This window comes from Nesoenas mayeri, assembly GCF_963082525.1.
Source record: "Nesoenas mayeri genome assembly, chromosome: 4".
Lineage (NCBI taxonomy): Eukaryota > Metazoa > Chordata > Aves > Columbiformes > Columbidae > Nesoenas > Nesoenas mayeri.
In genome coordinates this window covers 65,902,166-65,927,431 of record NC_137540.1, presented here as the reverse complement: position 1 = coordinate 65,927,431, position 25,266 = coordinate 65,902,166, and the positions used below count along the sequence as shown (strand labels likewise).

The 25,266-nt window shown below is 37.8% G+C and overlaps 1 protein-coding gene across 1 annotated transcript in view; it reads right to left on the bottom strand.

The window, feature by feature from the left end:
* SORCS2 (sortilin related VPS10 domain containing receptor 2) overlaps positions 1-25,266 on the bottom strand; it is a gene marked incomplete at both ends in the record, with an annotated part of 545,731 nt that overhangs the window by 35,153 nt on the left and 485,312 nt on the right. Inside the window, 3 exons of the mRNA XM_080344448.1 lie at positions 11,004-11,111; positions 12,338-12,429; positions 18,570-18,646. Of these exons, the coding sequence (XP_080200574.1) occupies positions 11,004-11,111; positions 12,338-12,429; positions 18,570-18,646 (277 nt within the window). The remainder of the gene's footprint in view (positions 1-11,003; positions 11,112-12,337; positions 12,430-18,569; positions 18,647-25,266) is intronic.

The window sequence follows — 25,266 nt, the reverse complement described above, 5'->3', positions numbered from 1 at the left end:
ATACAATCATTGTAATGAAGAATGGGAGTACATTTCCAATTAGAAGAATCCATTTTCAAAAAGCAGTTATCAAACGGGAAAATATTTAGAGATACATACCACAAAGATATGATGGGTCCACAGTCAATGATTTCATTAACACTGATGTGGTCAAAAAAACCTACACACAAAATTCTGCAGAGAACACAGAAGGAAGGGAGCAGACACTGACTGATGGAAACAATGGTCAGAAATCAACATGATTAAATACTCCAAAACCAATTGCCAAAAGTACCCCTGGGCAGGGGAAGGCAGCAGGGGAAACCAGAAAACAAAAACACACAACAAAGGGGCTAGACCAAAATGGTGAATGACTTTCAAATATTGAAGAAAAGGCTTGGGGAATTCTGGGTAATTAAAATATGAATGCAATGTTGTTGTAAAAGAAGAAAGACTAATTCTAGGTTGTTTTCTGAACTGGAAAACAGAAGCCATAGAGGTAATTGTTTTGAGAAACTCGGCACTGGTGGAGCCTCTGGAAGTCTATGGTGTTTAATTTTGGATGCTATATACACATTTACACACCCACTAGAAAGAAAGAGGGGCAAGGATGACTCATAGGCTGCTCAGAAAATGTAACCAATGAAGTAAGATTGAAAGAATTGGGTTTTTCTCTGGTAAAGATAAACCTGAGAAGTACAACAAAATGTCTTTAGTCTTTTTATAGATTGAAGAGTTGTCTTCAAAGGGACCTGGAAAGCAGGCAAAAAGAGAGGAAAGAAAATGATCAATAAACTTAAAAGATATAGTTGCATAATTCTCTCCTTCTCCTCAGCACTGGTGAGGCCACATCTGGAATACCATGTCCAGTTCTGGGCCTCCAGTTAAGGAAAGACAAGGAATTACTGGAGAGAGTCTAGTGCAGAGCTACAAAAATGATTAGGGGTCTGGAGCATCTCTCATAGGAGGAAAGACTGAGAGCTGGGTCTGTTCAGCCTGGAGAAGAGATGGCTGAGATAGGAATCTCATCAGTGTTTATAAATATCTCAAGGGTGGATGTTAAGATGGGACCAGATTCCTTCCACTGGTGCCCAACGATAGGATGAGGAGGAGCTGGCACAGACTGAAACACAGGAGGTTCCATCTGACTATGTGGAAAAACTTCTTCACTTTGAGGGTGCCAGAGTCCTGGAACAGGCTGCCCAGAGAGGTTGTGGAGTCTCTTTCTCTGGAGACATTCAACCTGCCTGGACGTGATCCTGTGCAATCTACTCTAGGCGAACCTGCTTTATCAGGTGGTTCGAGAGATTATCTCCAGACACCACTTCCAATACCAACCATTCTGTGATTCTGTATTAGGGCACTGCTTCAATGAGTGAACTATAAGCCTCTCCCCCTGTGGATTTTTAGAAAAATACGGGAATAACTGTTCTGCCTGTTGGTCCAGCCTCTTGCAAAAAAAGACTCATTTCCATTATGTCTGTTCTGATTCTCCAGACTGAAAACCATGTTCTGACAGAGCACAGTAACTGCAACACTGATTTCACCATTCTTCGGCTTAAGTAAAAATTCTGAGATTCGAGGAAGTGTCCCAGCACAGCCACAAACCCCACAACAAATGCAGCCATAGAGCTTTGTAATTCCTAGAGCAAATTTCCTAAGGAATCCAGTACCCAACATGCACCCACCTTAGCAAACTGTTTGAAAAAAAGGCTTAATGATAATAAATGCTGTTGCTGCAGAGACACTTGTTGCCCTATTAAGGCCAGGGTTTTGTAGACACACCAAAAGAGCCCATTTAAGTGTACTGCCAAATATCACTAGCATAAAAAGAAGTATTTTTCCAAAGTAAGAAAGAAAGTATTGTACCAAGTAGGATTCAATGGATTAGACAAAAATATTAGCTACTATAAAGCAATACATAACAGAAATAACAATCTGATTGCTCAGGTGCAAAAGATATATGTCCAATAAAATCGTATGAATTGAAAAAGCTGGAATGGTGCAGCAAGTGTAACTGATTATTAGAATTTAAATACCAAGATGATAGTAATTCATAAGGTACTAAAACCTTCCTCTTGATTAATTATATTTCATTAGAAAGCCATCAAATCAATTCTGTTGAAACTATGAAAGATGATGCTGTGATAAATAATTTTTGAAAGAAATTCCAATTACCTTGGAAATTCATTTACTTTTATTTGCAAGAATTCAGGACCCATCATTGTAACTTCACTACTTCAGTTGCCATAACAACTTTGTACATTTGTTCCCAGTTCATTTATGGGCACATCATTTTTTAATTTGATTGCATCATTTGATAGCTAAGACAGTTTAATGCAGTTTTTAAGCTAACTCATTTAAACTATTTGCTGGAGGATTGCTGGTTATTTCTGTTCCTGATAAGGCTCATAATCAGGCGGAGCTAATTTAACAGAAATTATATGCAATGATAACCTCTTCCAGTAAATTCACGTTTCCATTCAATAGAAAAGAGGACCTATTCAATAGATGTTCTCAGTTCAGATGAGCAGTAACAGCTGTGTTGCCTGCTGGCTGTGGCACTTGCAGACCATCTGACTGAAGCTGTGATGGTGCTGATGCTGGAGACACCCAAAGACTTACCAGGTAAACATTCAGCTTCCACAGCTTCATTCAGGAGAAAGAAGCCCAATTTTGACAACACACTACTCATTTTGGACGTAATGGACATCTTTCTATAACCATTACACTTCCTCTTTGGATTTTCTGCTGTGTTCTTCAGGACTTTGTTCATAGGGTTTAACAGCCTTAAAACATTCTTTGTCAAGCAGACGGATTTCAGGTATAGTGTCCCATATCATGGTAGATATATATTAAGACGCTCCTTGGGTAACTTCTTGTATAAAAAAATTGTGATGGTTCACCTTTGAGCTGTTAGCCTTGCTGTCTCTGGACATACAAAATGGCTTTGAGCAGCCTGATGTCCCCACCAGATACCCAGAGCAGCACAGCTGAACCTGTAACAGTTTTGCTTTACTGCTGAATATGTGAGAACACTCAAAGACTTCAGAGTGGTGGAACTGATCCCACTGTACTAACCCACTAAGGTCATGAAGACAGCACATGTGGAATTTATTCAGATGTTTAACACAGTAACTCAAATTGTCCAAGTTTTGCAGTCGTACTGAAGACTAGTGATGACAACTGTGTGACGCGTAGCTACTTTTTTTTGAAACTGGATGCCTCTTTCATTCTAGACGTGCTGCTTTAATCTCCCAAGTGCTGCATTGGTTTTTGCTCTCTTCTATGCGACTTTGTCATTGACCATGATGTTTGAAACAGTGTGCTGCCCAGGGAGCAGAATTTGTCTGCACAGTCCTGTACAGCCCTGTTGATGCACTCTGTTACCTTGTCATGCCAGTTGGGGGTGGAACAGGTACCAAAAGTAAAACCTAGGGTTTGAACCATAATGAGGTGATGAGGGCATCAGTGGCTTGGATAACATGTATAATTTCTTCTGGACATCACCTAGAGCAAAGATGTCCAACTATGTGCAAAAACTACACTCTTTGTGGATCTAAACCTCGAACACCCAACAGTGAGCACCTGATCAAGCTGGGAAAGGAAACCAGCTTCTCAGAAACGGAGACATGGGGGGACAGCTCACATGACTGGAACGTGGTCATGGATGGCTATGTCCTCTTCGGGAAAGACAGGACAGCCAGGCGAGGTGGTGGAGTTGCTCTTTACGTAAGAGAGCAACTACAATGTATTGAATACTGTCCGGGGTTCTCCTTCCTCTCTATTCTGCCCTGGTGAGACCACACCTGGAATATTGTGTCCAGTTCTGGGCCCCTCAGTTCAAGAAGGACAGGGAACTGCTGGAGAGGGTCCAGCGTAGGGCAACCAAGATGATTAAGGGAGTGGAGCATCTCCCTTATGAGGAAAGACTGAGGGAGCTGAGTCTCTTTAGTCTGGAGAAGAGGAGACTGAGGGGTGACCTTATTAATGTTTATAAATATACGAAGGGTGAGTGTCACGAGGATGGAGCCAGGCTCTTCTCAGTGACAACCAATGGTAGGACAAGGGGTAATGGGTTTAAACTGGAACATAAGAGGTTCCACTTAAATATGAGAAGAAACTTCTTCTCAGTGAGGGTAACGGAGCACTGGAACAGGCTGCCCAGGGAGGCTGTGGAGTCTCCTTCTCTGGAGACATTCAAAACCCGCCTGGACACATTCCTGTGTAACTTCATCTGGGTGTTCCTGCTCTGGCAGGAGGATTGGACTAGATGATCTTTCGAGGTCCCTTCCAATCCCTAGCATTCTGTGATTCTATGAAATGCTAGTTAATTATTTTAACAACTTTCAGTCTGTCTCAAGGAAAGTAGTCATCTAAATGGAAGCTGTTACAGAGCTATACTAAAAGGTGGTACTTAGATCTTGTTCTCCCTATAAGACTTCCTCTCCTGTAGTAAATCATATTAGTACCAATCATAATTGTCATTGAACTTACTGTACTGTTAAAATATTTTTTTAAGCTGTCACACCTTGATTATTTTATAACACAATTACAATTTCAGATTGAACACTTAATCCCCATCATAGTTCACTAGATATCAGAGGTCACATATTGAAACAGGAGCAACTTTCTAAGCTGCCTTTTGTCTAAAAGGAACAGTGTGTTAGAAGTTTCTTGTCAATTTATGCTGAACTCAAAGAGCCGAGTCCTTTGCTTCACTTAGACCTTTACTACAAATGATGATGAGATAACTGAAAAAGCAAATAAATGTGACAATCTTTTTCTTTTGCCTGTTGTAGTTCATTATTATTACAGTGCCTTTGAACATACAGCAAGACACAAGACCTCTCCATGACAAAATCTGTAAAGAAATTACTAAGTTGAAGGAGTAAAGTGATAAGGTCATGGCATGGAAAGATGTGATCTACTTCTAGTGCAACCATGGACATCAGGTAGTGTTCTCCTTAACTCACAGAAACAGTAACATTATTTAGGAAAGATTTTCAAGCGGATGTGAGTTGGAAAAGCAGGTTGGCCATGACTATGCCTACAGTGCTATTTAAAGCCTACCATTTTCAAAAAGAAAATGACAGACAAATGCTATGATAGACATGCTTTCCTCCTAACAGTTGTCTTTGCTCCCTTTACACAATTGTAAAATCAACAAAAATCAAGTAAGTCAAAGGGTTCATACTAGTAAAGTGGATGAAAGTAATGTAAGATTCAAGCTGCAGTCTATTATACATCAAGATAATAATTCTGCATATTTTTCTAATTCCCCAAAAGAATGCAACAAAGGTCACATTTTCAGTCATTTCTAAATTGCAACTACAGAAATGATGAATGCTTCCACGTGCAAAAGGAGACACCTGCCTACATAAAGCAACTTCACATAAACAGTGCTTGTGTACACAACAGATCATGTGCAAATATGCTGAGACACTTATGATTTAAGTGCCTTAAACTACAAACACATGCATATACTTATAGCACTGAAGAGTAGTGTTTTGTGGCTTGGGTGGTTTTTTTCCTCCTTGGTTTGGTTTGGCTGCCAAAGTGAAAAATGAAGGGCGGAAACAATTTAGCTGAAATTGAACCAAACTATGTTTTTTCATTGTTTCCTGCCTCCAAAACATAATAACTGCCAATCATTCTTTTATGCCAAAACATCTTGGTTTCAGCTCATTTGGGGAAAAAGAGTAGAAATGAGAAGTTCTGAGAAGTGCTGGGGAGGAGCAGGATGAGCATGTTCGCATTTTATCCAGAAGCTCAGTGGTTCCATGATGTTTGTGAATTACCTCCAACATTTTTTTCCATCTATTTGGTAAATTCCTGTCCAAAACCAACCTTTTAACAAGTAAGCTGCTTGGAAAAAATTGCAGATTTAGTGCCTAGCCTGACACTTTATGTAGAAGCAAATACAAGGTGGACAGTGAACAAAATTAATTAATTTAAGGAGAAACATATGACATCATAAAGGATAGCTTTCCATCATTCAGCTCTCTATTGTTATCTTAAGCATCAAGTTAATTTGGGATACTTATAAAATGTTATGATTAAGTCTCTAGCTATTTTTTTTTCTACTCACATACTTAAAAATAAGATCTCTTTTGTCACAGGTAGGAAATTCTTCATTCACACTACACCTGGCAAAGCCAGAATAAATAGTGTATAGTCACCTAAACTGTAGTTTCTGAGAGCAAAATACAGCAAACTGGAGTACAAGGCTTCACCAAAATTTAAGTAAAGTATTTAAACAATTTTACTGTTGGCCAAAGTTTCCAATGCCTACCTCATCATCACCATTTATTAGAACTAGACACTAAAATGGAATTGTCTCCCTGAAAGAGAAGTTAGAGCACCGTAGCTATAGGCACTCAGTGACACCAACTCAAAATGACATAAAGACTGTATCTGACTAAAAAAGTCATGTGTTACCCTTTTTGTTTCCTCCTTTAAAAAGGGATAAAGCAATAAAAGATTCTTACAGGACATGGATTCCTAAACTTTCCATTCCTCTTATTCAAATATGTTTCCAGATCTGCCCTCAAAACGTACTAAACATCGGCTTTAGCAAGATACTGAAAGTATCACGTTAACATGCTTCTGAATATGTTAGAAAAAACATGGAAAGGAGAGAAAAAACAAGGCTTTAAACACTGGACTTCTGAGCAGGGGGAGGGATGGGACAGAACCACGGTCTTGGCTCCAAGACCACAGATTGGTAGTGATACTATAACGCATCGACTTCCTCTGCAAACATTTGTGTCCACAGATACGCCAGCAAAATCATTAGACTTGCCAGTAAACAGGTATCTCTACATCTAAATCAGCTGTTTCTAGATCGAAATAGAGCAACCAGTTTGCTTTTAGAGTGCTCTTTTATTAAGGTCACCCTTCTCTTCCTGTCTTTCTATATGTTTTCTCCATCTGTCAACAGACAGATATGTTCCTCATTATGCAGAGTGGAACAACTATTTCATGACTGAGCAATGCCCCTCAAAGAAGAGATCACCTAGCTGCAAAGAAAACCTAGAGTTTGCCTTGGGAAATCAGCTATTATCTTATGAAATGAGGCCTTATCTACCATTTATCTACCTTTTTTGAGGGCTGCAGTATGAGAGAGTTACTAGTGAAGAATACACAACAAAGGGAAGTCTCTGCACCTAGTAAGATACTTAGAGACAGCAGGAAAAGCAGTGTGCTGTCATGTGTGGTACAGCAATAAGCCCCACAAACTACATATAATATTTACTGTTATTGATGGTGTTAAAGTTGAGGCTGACATTCCTAGTGGAACAGAAATTTGCAAAAATCCAGATGGTTCTCCCAAATATCTATCACCTGTTAATACCATATCCACTTTGTTTTGATTAAGTTTAAACTTGACTATTTTGTTGCTTCCGCTATCACCTAAGAACCCAAAAAGAATGCAACAGCCTTTCAAGAGAGCAAAGTGCACATGCAGGAGTTCTGCAGTTCAGAGATGTCATAAAGTTCCCAGCAGCATCTTAAGTCGTTACTCTACGAGACCTTAGAAAGAAAAAATCCCTCTGGAAAAAAATAAAATTAGCCATAAGGAAGAGTTTGATTCTACCTGACACAAAGAAAAAAGAGTCCTTTTACGTAACCTCTTATTGGCCTTTGAAAGGGGCCATGGTCTGCAGTACCACAGTTATTGTGCCTACTGGGTTTACACTGCAATCGAAATAACCTGGTTTGGGAAACACTCCCAGAAGCTGAATTGCGATTCAGAGTCATTTTAACAGGTTTGAAACTTTCTTTATATGAACTGCTTCCTTTGCAGAGGAACATCAATATTTCAGACACACAAAAATTCTTTTTTCCGCCGAGTTAGGCCATTACTCAATCCAGCATTATTAAGTAATTTTCCCCCAATATAATATGCTGTTAACACTGGGTTGCAGTAACTTCCATTCTTACAGAACTTAGAAAAAAATAAAGCCTACCAGACTGTGCACTATTTTGATGAATATATGTCAATTAGTTGAGAAAATTTCTTAGCAAACTTTACTTATTCACTCAGCAATACACAGTGAATTTGAGCTTCTCATTTAAACATTGATTTTTTCCACAGATCTAAACTTTATGAATATTGCTTATTTCTCCTAAAACTCTTAACTAGGTCTATTTAGAAATTGATTTCTACACAGAATGAGTTTCCTAAAATTTTTGATTATGTCACTGCTTAAAACTCCTTCAAATTTTAACTAGGCCTACTGCAGAGCACAATAGAATAGAATATATTTTCCTTGGCAGTGTACATACTTTGAATACTGCAGGGGATTTGGATGAATGATTTAATGTCGACTGGCAAATGACAACTCAGTTTTCTGAAAACTTTTGACAAGTCAACATTTGTTGTTTTGGAGAAAACACAAAACTTTCTGAAATGAAGACCTGAAGCAACCAGGTTCACATTCCCCTGTTTCTTCAGTATAATTTTCCAGATCATTTCATTTTGGATAAGTGAGGACAGAACAGGAATTCAAATGGAAGTTCTTTACAAGTTAGGTCAACATCCCAGTCATCATGCTGGAGAATGAGAAGTCTCTCTCACACACAGTGTTACCAGGCCCCTTAATGTCTTTCCCAGATAATTTTTATTTTTGTTTTAATTTTTTTTAATACAAATTAAAAACCTCGAAGGAAATCCCTAAGCTGACTGCAGTGGAACCAGGATTTTACCTATAGTAGTAGCCACTTTCAGTACAAGCAAAATATTCTTTGACTCTTTTGTGAGTTTATTCTAGAAGTTTTCGATGAAATAGTGTCTGTTCCACAATTTTGCTGTACACTTTTTCAGTTATTACCTTCCCACTTCAGAATTATGGTATCTCTCCTAATTTATGCAGATTTTGACATTGAATTCTTTATTCAAAGTCCTTATGCAAACAAACTCGCTGCTAAAGCAAGAAAACGAAATTCCTGTACAAGTAATATATGTCTGACTAGGTCCTTCGTAATGGATTTGGGGAATCCTCAGGGTTAAAGACAGTACTATTTTATTTCCATTACCATATAAAGTTCATCTTACCATGTCCTACCCAGAAGAGAAACACTTTTTATCTAATAAAATGGAAAAGATGGCATAATGTTTTTTTTGTTTGTTTGTTTTTCTAGTGAGAGTGTATCAGTGGATGACATTTCTCAAAAGCAGCAAATCATTTTAGATTAAGTCATATGCAGTAACTCAGTACAACTGTGAAATTTTGAGAGAAAAATGACCCAAGACAGACAGAATGACACAAGATCTTGACGCCAAGTCAGACAGAGCACGACTGGGCAGACAACATCACCCTGAAGCTAAAACTTAATCAAAAGCAGTAGGAGAGGTCAGGAAACAAATATAACAGCAACAAGGAAACACATACTACAAGTTTATTCTTCCCATTATCTTTACAGTCTGGTAGGAAAACTGTGAGTCTTTGCAGTGCCAATCTGTGATAGTAAGTGTTTGATGTCCTTTATGTTCAGTAGAACCAGCTGCAGAGTAAGATTCTACAAGCCTGGCATTGAAATGCTGGAGACAGGCTCTTGTTCTGCCCTTAGAAACAGGAAGTCATATTATGCCTTTTTAGCAATGTGGGCTTAGGTACCAAATCTAGCTACAGTTTCATATATTTCAGATCGACGCTTTCAAAAGGTATCGTATTTTACAAGAGCTCTTTAGTTCATTCAGCCAGAAATTTGAATACATCTTCTCAAAATCACTGCTTTAAATGATACTGAATAAGAAAATGAACAAACAAACAAAACACAAAAAACCCCAAACCTAGAGCATACAGCTCTCATGCATCTTTTTATCTACCAGTAAGTACAGTTTAGGATAAGCTTTTGATCCCTTTGCTTCCACTGAAATCAATGGAAATCCTTCATTCAGAGGCCTAAGTACTGCCACATGGCATATATTATATAATAAAAAAACTCCAACAACTATACTTGAGAAAAACAGAAGATGGTAGGAAAATACTGATCTTCTCAGGTCATATATGTATAATGGAGAACAAATGGGACAACGGAGAAAGAACAGCCCAAATTTGCCACTGTGAACTGGGCACAGTGGTTTTAAGAACATTGGGTAGGATTTCTGTTTTCCTGAAGATCGTTTACACAACTCCATGCTGGATTGTTGGCTTTTTTTTCCTGGAGAAAATGCTACTGGAACACATCTAAGGCAGCTCTATTTGTAATTCCTATGACAAAAAGCTTGTCATGAACATACTAAGGTCCAATATAAAGGACCACAGAAGCTGTTCTGATAGGAGCACATCTAACAACCTGCACATCTGAGGACCTTCCTCTTCCCTGCTGCAGTCAGCATGCGCCTTTTCCCTAATTACACCAGTGTTTTTCACTCTCAGACAATTCTAAAATATTAGCATTTATACTGTAGAGAGAGCAAACACTGCAGTTTAGATCCAGATGTCCCTGGCCCTTTGGGAAAAGACAGATAAACAGGGGCCTAAGTTGCAGAATTCAGTTATTTTTAACTCTATCCTCAGAATCTGCCTCAGGCACTGCACAGAACTGAAATGTGTATTTGTTAGCACAGCATTTGGTTACACAAGGTACTGCAGTGCTAGCTACTAGTACAACAACACTGTTGTTTACATTGTGAAGACAATTTTCGTAAGAAGAAAGAATAGATATTTAACATTTTTGAAGTCTAAGAATCTGTAGCAAACAGAAAAAATGCAAGAAGTAGTTATTTTTTTTACCTATGTTTGTCTGATTTGTATTTATTCATATTTATTCCACTCTCCCTGGTGGTAACTGCAAAATTTCACATGAACATAACATTTCATCTTTACAATCTGAAATACTGCACACAGATAATTTCAGGCTGTTTGGACATGATCAGTGTAAGAGCCTTTGTGACTGCAAGAAGCAAAAACCACTGACTCAAGGACTATAACAAACACCCACAAGTGAAAATATGGTGAAGTGCATAAGCAGAGAGACCTCTGAAAAAAAAAGTGATTAAATCAGAAACTTACGTCATGACCAGTGTCTCATCTCCAGGTTCACTAAGTAATCCATCTACAAAGACTGAAGTGCTGGTAAAATTATGTGTACTCCAAGTCTGGCCTTCATCTATGCTGAACCTGTAAAAAAGCAGAAATGGTTTTCATTTACAACTATTATTATACAAAACAGAATTAATTCATTAAAGACAAAAAAAATAAATCCCCTCACTTCTAAAACCCAGGATTTACAATCACCAAAATACAATATGCCTGAACAATATAGCATATTAATGTGATCTTTTCCTCAGCAATGTATTCAGGGGCTCATATTTTTATTAGAAGGTATATAACAGATTTGCCACAACAACGGAAATTCTCAGGCACATAAAAACCAAGATCTGTCAACAAACTATCTCACTACTTTGGAGGTTTAGGAGAAAGTTAATTTACACTTCATTCTTTCTAGTTGTCTTGGAGCTAGAGACCTGTTATGCAGAGGTCAGTGAAATGTGAGAGCCAAAACAGCTCAATTGCTATAACAGGTGGGAGGTGCAGTAACTTCAGGCACCAAGATGATGGCCCTTCACAGCTGCTATAAAACATTTAAAAATTTGCAAAAGATGCTGATGAATCAGCAAAATATATTTAAAATACTCTGTGCACACAAAATTTATGATTCAAAGTCTCTTCTTCTGTATGTTTCCTCCAGGTCTATTTGACAGTAGGTTAATTATGGCTTTGCTGCATCATCACTATATGGCAGGGTCTGCACATGCTACAGTTAATTTGTATCTCAGAAGAACTGGCCTTTTTGCATACTATATTGCATAGCACAAAACCACACAAGTCCTTTATCCATTGGCTCCCAAAGTCTACATTATATTGCTCTTGCCAGAGCAATCCAGGGCTATTCTCCAACATCTCCATCCACTGTTGCCCTTTGAGGGGACAGAGCTTTATTACAGTATGAATAAACTGTCCTGACTGGATACATAAGCCTTATATGCATCATAAGTCGAGCATCATTGCCATATACTGCTTGTGCAAATCTGTAGCAGATAAAAATCACGCTGAACATGGCTTGTACTGTTGAGTTCCAGGATAGCCTTTTAAGCAAAAATATCTACACAGATGCAAGAAAAGTTTATTGTGATTAATACATTATGCCATGGTACCTTCAGCACCATGAAGTAAAATCTTTGAGAAAACATGCACCTGCATTTTGTTGACTTAATGAATGTTAAATTAAGCTGACTCCACCTACATCTGACACATGATCATAACAAAATGCTCATCTTAAACTCTGCACTTTGCCTGAGGTCTCAAATACACAACAGCTCTACTCTAATTGACTGTAGGATTACTTGAGTATTTTCAGAGGAATAGAGGTGTCTTTGATGGCCACAATAACTCCACCATGGTCGAGGTACAAGATGTGATGCTCTTCTTCGAAGACCTACAAGGTGGACAAAAGAAGGCCAGCTAAGCAACTGTACAAAACAGCAGAACTAAAACGCACAAGCAAACCGGGATTAAAAGACTTATCCATTTTACAATGTCCACAGTTCAAACTGGAAAGGACATAAAAGTCAGTTTAACTCTTATATTTCTCCCAGCTGTAAAAGAAAAGAAAGTTAAGCAGGTGAATCAGAAAATGTTCAGGTTCAAATCACAGTCAGATTAAACTGTCTAAAATGATTTTAGCTCAAGCTTTTATTTCTCACAGTTATGCATTCTGCATTCCTTCCTATTATATATCACCAAGTGACCTATCACCTTACTTTGGTACTTGCCATATTCTGTGTATCTTGCAGAATAAAATGCTTTGTAGTTTAATTCTAAGAAAAAATAGGAAAAGTATTGCTTCTGTGACTTTTTCCATGTTATCCAGACTCTACAGAACTTGAAATAATTGGTGCAAGCACGTTTTCTGCATGTCCAGTGTCAATGATTTATTTAAATTCAAACTCTATGTGATCTCATATAGAGCCTGGCCTGAGTTCTGAATCAAAATACATGTAATATTGATTTAATGGTAGAAAGGATTCAAAATTTCCTAATTACTTTTAACTAATTTTCTAGAGGTCATCAGCAGTACCTTTTTACCCTTGAAATCTGTTTTAAGACAGGGTTTAGTCATGTTATTAGCCTGTGAAAGTTCATTTAACATAAGAGCATGTGATGAAGCGAGGGTTACTACACACACTCAGCAGTCAACAGACGGCAATGCAGCTTCCTACATGCTTTGACAAAGCAAAGATGAAAAATATAAAGATTAGCTTTACTTGTGAATGAAAAAATACTGACAATAATAAATGCTTATATTTTCTGGCAATACTAAATGCTACATGTAGAGGATTTATCAGCAAGACTGAAACAGAGGCGGGGTGTGGGGGGGAAATATCTTACAGCACATTCACAGTTACTTCAAAAATAGTAAGCATTTAATTTGAGTTCAGAATTCAGTCTTCTTCTCATCTAGTAAGAGCATATTTTATGGGAATCCAAGGGCTTCAAGTGTCTCATCAGTTTTCCAATGCTGCCAATTTAAAGGCAAAACCCTGATATGAGGCATTTACAGTCCTATCTACTTGTTCCACACAGCTGCACATTTTAGAATAGAATTCGGTAAAGGACAGACATTAATTTTAGATGCACTTCAAAAGGATGAGATCAGCTGGAGTCAGATAAGCAAGCACAGTTTTGATCCTCCTCTAAACTTTCAACTTCTGCTGAAATCAAAACGAAATAGGGGCATGAAGTGTCCAAGAGCTTCCCCATCACACTGAAGATAAAGGAAGCCAGTATCTGCATCACTTTATCCAAATGAGTTTTCCAAGAAAAGCACTGTGGCACATCCCAGGGCACCATTTTAGCACCCCAGCTTTACCCTGCAGCCACGTGGCACACTGTAAAGAATAGCAAACACACTACAGGTACATTAATGCCATCTTTATATCATGTTCTTCTTGCACACATTTCAAACATTTCATAACCAAAATTTATTACATTCCTGATGAAAGTAACTGTGCATCTTCAGTATATTGAAAAGAATAAATGAATTCATGACTGTGAAGTTCAGCACAAAAGTAAATATTTACCTGTACTTTCTAGAAAATAAAACAAGACAAACAGTTTGCAAAGATTTAGGCAAAGGTGGTCCCAGCATCAGAGCTGAACTTCAAACCCAGGAACATGAGATATGTATGTTCAGTCAGCCACTAATTCTGATGTATATGTCTCCACTAACTAAAGCCAGGTAATAAATTTATTATGATCCTTACTAGTAACCAGCCACTACAGAACTAGATGGTTATAGCCTATTTCTATGTTTTTTCTTTCTGTAAATTTTGAGCATGTTCTGTGCTTCATAATCATAATGTCAACTTCTTTTCTCTCCCTGTTCTGCCTCTGCTCTAAATGTTTTTTCCCCGTGTCTGTCCTAACAACTTCAGCAGCTATTTCAGGCAGGAATATCTGCTGGGAGCAATTAGGAGAGCTCCACGAAGTCAACAAAAACATTTTAAAATGATCCTAGAGAAATATATTCCACATAATTTTACTCTGAGATACAGACATTTCAAAAGTAACTAGAAACGCCCAGAGTCACTTGCTTCTCTCACCAAGTGACAGCCATTTAAAATTCAAATCTGGAAACGGAAGTTTTCTGTCACAGAATGAGCCAGCTGGACCTTCCCAGGAGACAGAGGCTGAGATTGCAGCCTTTCCCCTATTGTGCTTAAAGGTGTTAACATCCATCTCTTAAGATGTCTGCAGAAAAACATGTATTCTCGCTTGAACAAAGGTTTTACAAATTGCTTCAATACGAAATAATTTGACACAGAGAAATAATATTCCAATAAACCGGACTGTAGATCTAGAGATCTAGATTCAGTTCCTAGAGACACAACAGAATTTCTGTGTAACTTTATTAGCTTAATTGAGTATTTTGTTGCAACACTACCTACTTTAGTAGCAGATAAAATATGAAAAGTTTTCTGTTGCTGATTTTTTCTTTTTAAGTAATTTCTTTTGAAAGCTGGACCTTTCTCTTACTCTGCCCTACTTCAAACACAGTGCTGCAACAGATGCTGTTGAAACAGCAATGGCAACCATAACTGTGAACAGATTTTTTTTTAACTAAAACACTCATATGTATAAACAAGGTCACCCTTAGCATCTGACAGAGTATCCTAATATTTTAAAAATCAGTACTGAAAACAGACCCCACAGGGGGAAAACATAAAAGTTTTCCAAACCTGCGTGGTCTGAAATTGTGTTCAAAGGTATCGCATTTCTCCCAGAATGCAACATTCATTTATCTGACTCAGTATCAAGTTCATTAACACATTTTATTATATTGTTTTTTTTTCCTGGTATAATAGAGAAATCTTCCAAATAGACATATCTGTCCCACAAGTTCACCTTAGATTACATCCCCATGGTTCACATCGAAGCCCATGTAGTTCATTATAATGTCAAGGTGAGATACCCTTCTCATGCAGGCCAGATCACTGCTGCTGCACAGATGGTTTAACTACTTGTCCATCAGCTCCTAAACTACTGCTGTTCACAGTGCAATGTTGTACCATACAGAGACACAAATTTCAGTTTGCCTTAAAATGGTAGGCACCAAGAGCAATGGTTTCAAGGGACAAACAAGCAGCTCAGGCATCATGCAAAAGAACAGCAGGAGCACAACTGGTGCCAGCCCACGTGGTATTGTGGCTCCATATAGTCAGAATCCTTGTTTTTACTTTTCCATTTACCACCACTATTTACTTAAATTCACAAAACTCTCATTTGGGTGTTTTTATTTCTACTTACGAACACCAGCTGTATATCCTACCATAGCAAGTCTTCCTGAACTCTCATATGACCTTACCATATGCAAACTAGGGAAACACAGGTTCAGTTGAAATAATTTTAAGTGTAAACAGCTGGTTAAGAAATTATTGAAGGAAAATGATCAGTAGATCACTGTTAAACTGAGAATCTATTAAAAATTCAAGAACTCAGGGACTGGACCCAGTTATGAATCACAAACTGAATCTGAGTCAACAACACAATGCTAGTGCAAAGAGAAGAAATCTTCCAAAATGAGGAACCAATAATGTCAAGACACCAAGGGCAGTAATTTCATTCTGCTTAGTACTGGTAACACTTTTAATTTTGCATCTAGTTTTACCACACTTCAGGAGAGGGCTGTCATATTAGATAGTCCATGAGAGTAAATAAGCAACAAAAAGGAAGAGCACTTTAGAAGTTTGATCAGTGAATTTGAGTTTGCTGTTTTCCAAGGGAAAAATCCCCATACTCTGGGTAGACATGATTATCACCTTTCAACATCTGAAAAGTTATTCAGAGGTAACAGGAAACTACTCCTCTCCAAAGACATGAAGAAATCAACTTACCTTCCAAAATGTGTGAAACAGCAAGAACAACAGCAAAAAGCACGTCCAGCTTATGTTAAATAGTCAGAAAAATCTATGAAGAACGGTGAAACACCACGTAGCCAAACTGCAGAATCTCCTACACTGAAGGACTAACAAACAGGTCTGGCAAACCTTTGTTAGAGATGTTCCTAATTCATTTGATGTTGTCTTGCGGCATATAGTTGAATTATGTGATCTTTGACCTTCCTCCTAGTCTTACATTCTTATGAACCAATATTGGTATTATATCAAGAAAGCTTTTAATTAATTCCTTCAAGGTCTTTTATATTTACTTTTCTGTGTTGGTCTGTCCCTTACTCAAGCACAGACTGATCCTCTTTGAGTCTGCAGACAGCTCTGCAACATCACGTTTGGATGTGAGAAAGGTGACACGCTCTTGCTAATGACAACAGCAAAGGCTCCAAGTCTGTGACTTAAACCCACTAAAAGAGTTCTGCCAAAACATCAGCTTTGTTCTGCTTTTGCCAGCTCAGGAAACCTGTAATTTACTGTCTAAATAATTCCCATATCATCTGACTGAAGCCTTGTGTTTTGCTGCGTGGACTCCAACAGAGAAAGGAAATGTACCGCTGTCCTCTGGAAGTACTGTTGGATCAGGAACAGTGAGGCCATCAAATACATACAATAATCTACATTTTCATTCTAATCACAAATACTAAGATTGAGTAAGCTCTTTCAAAGGCTTTGCAGCAGTTTTAATTAAAAAAAGGTAACAATGGTGGTTTTCATTTTGACTGTCATAATGACAGATCAGGTTTTGTCAGATTTTACAGCATGAATAGTCATTTTAAGGTCACTTTTCATCACAGAACATTTGCCTGAATGTGTCACAAATTAAAATCAGCAAAAATATGAAGATGATCCCCTTCACTCTTTCATTCTTATTTTTCACCCCAGAAAAATGAGAGAACTTCGGCAAATGGTGACAATAAATCATTAGAGAAGCCTCTAGAAAATACTAAACAACTAAATACCCACTGTAAATCCTGGGAAGTGTTTGCATTTAAACACCTACTTATCATCTGCTAGATTTCAATAAGGAATTTTCCATAAAATTTTATCTTTTAAACTCAAAGAACATTATCATGACAGAAATAACGTATTTCTTTAAAAACGTCCTTCTGTTGAGTATTAATGGCAGCCTACAATAACAATATAAGAAACTGACTGTATTTTTGTCTTTTCATCTTGAAGTCCTCAAGGTTAGTAACACTTACTTGTTCTCAGAAAACAATATTGCTTAATTTTATTTCAGTTGTACACTAAAACACTATTTTAACTGAAATTAAATGACTTTTTGATATGCTTTTGTCCTTTGAGGGTGTTTTGTTGTTTTGTGTTTTTTTGTGGGGTTTTTCTGTGTGTTTGTTGTCGTTGGTTGGTTTGTGGATTTTGTATGTTTTTTCCTCCTGGATACATGTTATATATGCATTCCAGATCATATACACACAGAAAGAATATATTCCTGTGGTTAAGCTTTGCTGAGATAGAGAAATTTAGGAAAAAAAATACATAATAAAGGTGCAATGTTTAAATTGAAGAAAAAAACATTTAGAATTCAAATGGTATTACAGCTACTACATTACTGTTCTTCTTTTCAATAATTTGTTGTTTATCGTCACAGAATTTATTAAATAATATTAAAACACATTCAAAGTCTGTGGGGTTTTTTTTAAACCCTTTTTGCTTTCTCAGTTTTAATGAAGAACAAAGTTTAAGCTTAGATACCAGTTTTCAGACTACGAAGCAGGAAAATTTCTGTCTTTCTACCTAAATCATGTCTTTTAGCTTGGACTATTTGTACTGCAATATGCAGCCCAAGTCTACTTTATCCTTAGCACAGGAAGATTGCTAAAATCATTAAAAACCTAAACAGACTCTATGTTTTTATACAAGATACTTATAAGATCTTTAAAGAGACCAAAATATTTGAGTTCCCGCAAAACCTGACAGCCCAACAAATTTGAGTCTTTGCAAATCACCATCTTAATCTCTTCCAGTTTCCAAGTAAGATGGGGATAATACCAGCCATCTCCCTCAAAACACTGGGTGTAAAAAGATCAGTTAAGCATTACAAAAGTAATCATTTTTGGTACTTTAAAATTATTTCTAGGTGCCTTTGATGGCTTCCATTTCCTACCTGACGCCACGTGTTCCCACAGTCCGACGTTATGTACATCTCTTCTTTATACTCAACCAGCTGGGACCCCAGGTTACCTGTCAGAAAACAGGAGGAAACAAGGGTTGCACACACATGAGCAAGAGAGGTTGGATCTAGTCCTGACACCAGTCAGAGTGAGAAGCTTCTAGGTCAGAGCAAGAAACCAACTCAGATGATCAGCAGGCTTCATTTCTGGTTGCACCAGAAAAATCCTCTTAAAAACATGTCTGTACACTCACAAATTCTTTCTTTACATTGCTAACTGTCTATAGGTGGGACCAACGAGGCATAATTCTAATATTGAGAGGTCAAACCAACATTTTAGCTTTGTTGCTTCATGCTGAAAAGTTATTAGAAAAGAACATGTGTTTAAGATGCAAGTCTGAAACACACACAAAATCAGAAGCCATATCTTAACCTCAATCACATTCTGTGAAATTATTCATCTAGAACTTGAATTGTTAAAATAAAAAATGTTTTATTTGCAAGACTTTATGAAGTGGTGACAAAATCTGGAATGTGGAGAAATATGTAACACTGAAAAGACGGGGAAGGGGCTTTGAAAAAATGTGTAAATTCAAAAGAATCTAAAGCAGAATCACTTGATTTACCTAAGTATTAACCTGGAAGCTACTGAATATTTTGAGAAAAGCACTGAGGAGCAGCAGCTAGCATTCAGATTGCTGCAAAGCAAACAGAAGTATTAAAACAAACTTATGGAAGAAGATCTTAGCAAATGCAATTCCAAACACCAAGACCTCCATCTTTTAACAAGCAATATTTCAAATAGCAAACTATTAAACCACCAGGCAGTTTGCAGTATTCTAGGGGAGAAGCAATCATAGATAAATTCTTTCTAAATTATATCCTCCAGGGGACTTTGACTTAAATATATGGTTTGCATGTTTTTACAGTAAAAATAAGATAAAAGTTATCAGATCCTCTTAAGCAGGAGAGATGAGGAAAGAAAACACTTGAGATTAGGTTAGCAGTGTGAAATCGCACTTCTGTGTTACATAAGTAGCTGGTTTTTTACCATCAAAACAGATCTGTTTGTGCAGAGTGTGCTCATTAGTGCTGAAATGTTTCTGAGAGGAATGACAGTGTTCACTGCCCAAAATACATGCTCTACTTGGACTATCAAGACTGCATGTCCTCCACTGTTTAACGGTATAACTCCATGGTATTTAACCCTAAATATAGCCTAGACTGTATTAGGATATTCCTTATGCTGACTTAGGGAATTTATAGCAGTTAGTTCATTTCTTTCAACTGCAGCTAACACTTCAGAAGATGCCCCTGTCCCTTCTTGGGTTTCAATCTTTCCAAACCACTCCATCTTCTCTCATTTACCAAGTAATCCAGCACTGATTTAGCTGGCCATGTCATTTTGAAAATAACATCATAGTCCTGTAGGCAATGAGGAGATTAGATAAAGTCAGTGTATGAAGGTGATGTGAACTGAACACATACTTAAGAACCAGGCTCATATGGATGGAGTTCATGTAAAACCTGTAAGATTAAAAATATGCCAACATCAGCACAGGCTCATAGTGCAGCGATGACCCTCATGACTGTCATTGGATGTGACAGCAGTTGTGGCAAGTGGGAAGGGAAGATATATGGGTAACTGTGTAGTGAACAGCCCCTATTCTTTGCCTGAAAACACCTTCATGAAGCAGCCAACCACTAAGCCAGCACCAAGGCTCGGGGCACTTGCCTGGGAGGTTCATGGTCTCACCTTCCCACCGCTGGCTTGGTACCTGTAGTGAGGGCCACCACATGGCTTTACAACGGGGTTATCATTTCTCCACAATGCTGCCTAGCTTTAAGAAACAAAGGCTCTAGTGATATCAGCAGACAAAATGAAGCCTCCATGATGGAAATGACAGAGAATTATTAATATAACCACACCATCAGTGTTCAAAATGAAGGACCATAGGTCTAATGAAAAGGTTTTTGGTTTTTTTGGTGTTTTGGTTTTTTGTTGTTGTTTTTTCTTTTTTTTTTTAAGAACAGATTCAACTTTTGGGTATATTCTGTCCAGTAGTCCTTGGAAAATTACATCTTTTTGATACAGTCATGTTGCATTCAGTTAGGCAGATCTTCCAGTATAAGAGAAAAACCTCCAACAATTAAACATGATTACGATGTGAATATTGCCTAATGAGACAGTTCCAAAATGAAAGCACCTGAGTAGGTCTTCATTTTGAGAATTGCTATGGATTTGCACTTTAAAGAGTGAAGTGGTAAATTGCTTTAGCTAATGGAAAATTATTAGTTGTATTTTCTTCCCAAACATAGGTTTATTTACATCTATTTGGTTAATGGCCATTTTGAACTTACCATCACTTTGAATCCTAAAAACTCATATAAGCAAAGATGAAGAAAAATGATCTTATTTTCCCACATCTCAGATCTCATCAGGAAGTAGGACCAGATCCCATCAGCTTTGTATAACTAAGATTAACCTGGTCACTAGGAGGAGGTATGAATGAGAAATCACCTTCTCAGGACTGAAGGAAGGGAAGGAAAGTTTGATTTGCTGTTTATACAAAACGTATTTCTTTTGCTATTGGTACTTTCCTCTACATAGTTTTCACTGGTATATGTAGTTTCTGCAAATGAGTATATTCTTGTGCTTCTGCAATTACTTGCAGAACTTTTTCTTTGGGATATCTGAGGACAGAAGTATTTATTTGCTTGCTAGAATCTAAATTATTGCTGTCAGTCCACACCCTTCTTTGCACAGATACCTTCAATGAAGGCACTGCTAGTTTTGATTCCGGATAAATGCTGTTTATTCTATCTCTTTTCACCACTTCCTGAAATTTACTTGGATGAGTAGGTCTTCATTTTGAGAATTGCTATGGATTTGCACTTTAAAGAGTGAAGTGGTAAATTGCTTTAGCTAATGGAAAATTAGTCTGTAAACTAAACAGCATCAACTTGTGCTTCATTAGAAAGCCTTTTATATCCAGCTGATATGGTAATGACTGAAAGATATTAGCAACAGCTTTGCAATTGCAGCTCTGTAACAAGACAGACAGGACTTCTACCCAGCTGTGGGTTTACCTTTATTGCCTTTTCTCGGTAAAAGAGCAAAAGGGGTTGGTGAACTCAATTATCATTAAAGAGAAATGCCATTCTGTCAAAAAACACAGGTGGTGACAGACTTGGCATAAAGATTGGTGCACTGCTTTGGGAAAAAGGACTTCACTGCTCTTTGACCTCTGAAAGTAGCCCATCCCCAGGCCCAGGGTAAAAACCCAGAGGAGGTGCATGCAGGAACTTCTAATTGCTGACATAATGTTCTGTGCATTAATGAAGGCTGCAATTTCCAATATTTCCAGATTTTTTAGGAGACACAGCTATATTACATAATTTTGCAAACTTTATAAAGTCAAGTCTTTGAGCACATAAGAAAACCCTTTCTGTAGCTGAGGATAAAAGTTTTCAATTTAATCACAGTTTGCTATGTGCAGACAACGTGGTTTGCCACCACAGACAATGTCTTGTGGAAAAACAGAATCAGTGGATTCAGAAGGAAAAAGCAGGTGAGGCAGCAAGCAAGAAATCTGCATCACCGATGGAGACAAGGAGGCTCCTGCAAAGCACAGGGGGTTATCTGCGGGGGAAAGCAGCCACATCTCAGGAGTGACAGGCAGAAGGAAACTTCCATAGGAAAACAGAGGGGTGTGTGATTAGTTTAAGCCAAGGGCATCTTTGAAAGCTATCAGCCTGAAAAAGTAGAACTGGAATAAAACTAAGTCCTTCAAAGAACTTAGTGGACTCACTGCGGTTTTATTTGCAAACCTTTCTATTTAACGTGTGTTTCACAAGAGTTATGAGTTTTCTCTGTTTAAAGAGTTACATTTTTTTTTAATTTTTTATATGCTAATAAAACATAACTTCAAAGATTTGGGACATTCCATTATTTTTGAGAAGTAAAGTAAAACACATAATTTTACTTCAAGGCTCAAGCTACCTCGCAGTGTGTCATGTTACTGGACTAAGCATAGTAGCACTCCATAAACCCCTTTACAGCAGCTCCAATTCGTATCAAATGAAATGCAAAAAACCCTGACATTAATAACATTGCAAACAAATGACTACAAAGGCACAGCAACACTCAGAAAGTACAACCAAAGAATCCTGAAAGTTTCCATGCTATATATATGTGGAATTATGAACTTTATTTGTAAGTGTGACAACCAATAACACATGCACAAAAGTGATGTCATGACCAAATGATACAGAAGGTGAGAAACAGCCAAATAGAAGCCAATAGTTACAGTTTGTAAGTACCATTCCCAGCACGTCCTGAAGTGTACAGACTGTACTGCACACCCTGTGCTGTTTGCCTGCTGAATCACCTCAAAACCTGTACCCTTATTGCAGCTGAAAATGTCTGCAGTAACTCCTCAGGTGTGCAAATACAACACGGAAAGTTTTCTGTCATTTCAGTGTGTCTGTGTTAGATCTCAAAATCCATCTGTGGTAACAAGTAAAGGTAATATAATACACTGAAGGCAATTCATGTTCATACTGAAAAAGTTACTGCATCTGGAATGGGTAATCATTGAATGCTATATAAGCCAGAGCTACAAATGGTATCATTTTAACATCACTTTTTGATCTAAATGGCCTGAAAATTCCTCCAACACATGATACTGAGCGGTTTGCCATCTAGCTTCAAGAAGTTTTGTCTGTAATATGGAGGGTGTTTCAAAAAGATACCCAATTCAAAATCCCTACTGCTCTGAAATTGGGTCCGTCTTTTTGAAACACCTTGTGGAAGCTTCTCAAGTTTATATCCTTTTTGTCGCTAAATGACAGGAACAGGAAAGAATGTTCTTCAAATTACCAAGAGCATTTACTTCACCTTTGCTTTCTCTATTTCTCATCCAATTTTAAACATATTGTTGATAAAGACATTGTTAAAGATTCATATTTTGTCCCTAATAAGGACATTATTGCAAGCACCACGTATACATTAAATAAAGGAAGGCCAGAGACTGTCCTGCAGGCTTGAGGCCAGTTGGCATGACCCAACCGTGATCACGCCACCAAACACTCAGCCCCAGCCCTCCCCAGGTGGTGCTACCATGGCCATGGCCATGGTTTGGGTTTCTTTTTGGAGTGTGGTTTGTGTGTTCGGGGAGGAGGGTTGGGGGGTGTGGTTGGTTGGTTTTTGTTTTCAGTTCAAATTACCTGAAGTAACATGAGGGTTATATTATAGGCCATGAAAATGGTGTCTGATGTGCTGAAACTAAGGTGTGTGGCATGTCCCCAGCCATAAGAGATGTGTCTGAGAGTAGAAGGCTAAGGTACAAGCGGTGTCAGTCAGGAGAGGTAAATCTGGTACTGTGTCTTGACCATAGAACATATCAGAAACAGTCCCATGTGTGGGCTTTCTCCCAAAACATGGCCTGGGGACCTATATACACCCGAATTCTTTATACACACTTCCCCAAAGGCTTTTGTCACTGGCAGAGCCAGGATACTGTGCTAGATAGACTCTTGGCCTGAGTCAGTATGACTCTGCTGTTGTCATGTTCTGACACCTTGTTTCTTCAATTTAGTAAGCATTTTGGTCTGCATTTTGCATTTTTTAATTAAGTGCAGTCGACTTTCATTTCTACTAATTGCATTCTTATAAGCATTTCCAAATTGCTTTGGGATACAGGAAATCCTCTCTTGTTTTTCACTTGTCCTGAGTAAAGACCAACTTTAAAGTAACTGGATAAAAGCATATGTTCTATCCCAGCAGGGGTGGCAGTCTTGAAAACTAGAATACAGGGCTACAAACTACCCTTCAACATATTTCTCCCAGATATTCATAACTTTGCACACGCCAGGTCAGCTGTTGATAGCACAAGGATGTGAAAGAAAGCAATGTATTTTAGTGATGACCTGTGGCCAGCCAAGCTCTCTGGAAAGGCGGTTTAGCTGTGAAAAACACAGATCTCAAGAGCGTAATTAAAAGTTCGTCTTCGCTCAGGTATTTTGGCAAGTACCTAACAGGTCAAACAAATATGGAAGTTAACTTTCATTTACAATTTACTATTAATTTATATGTTCTAAGCACTACTTATCACTGCATTTACCCATATTTCACATGTGATTTTAGACATTCTCACAGTGAAAAGAAATAATCCCCATGTGCAACACTTCGATAATTCTTCTAATATGGAAAATCTTTTCCAGTCACCTAAATTTAGCATACATGCAGATACCTAATCCAAAAAGCAAGATGCATAGTGCCTAGACTACTGGTAATTAATACAGTTGTAACATCTCTTCAGTCAATGCACAATAAGCTAAAATTTCATGATTTGTAAACATGTAGTCATAGTGTAGAACAAACATACAACCAATTTGTGTTTAAATATCCCAGACAGACCGTTTTTGCCTGGCAAGCAGATGTGTTTAGCCAAGGGAGTGATTCACACCATCAGAATGGGGGAACATGTTGACATGAGAAAAATCCAAGCGAATTGCAGCTTCTTCACTCCAAAACACACTTGGAAATGCTCAATCATCTCCCTGTTCCCTCATCCTTCTTCTAATAGCACCCTGGTATGCTACTTTTGTGAAAACTGATATAAATTTATCACAATGTATGCAGTGTATTTAGGCCTGATACGACAAAAAGTAAACTGAACTTTCCAGC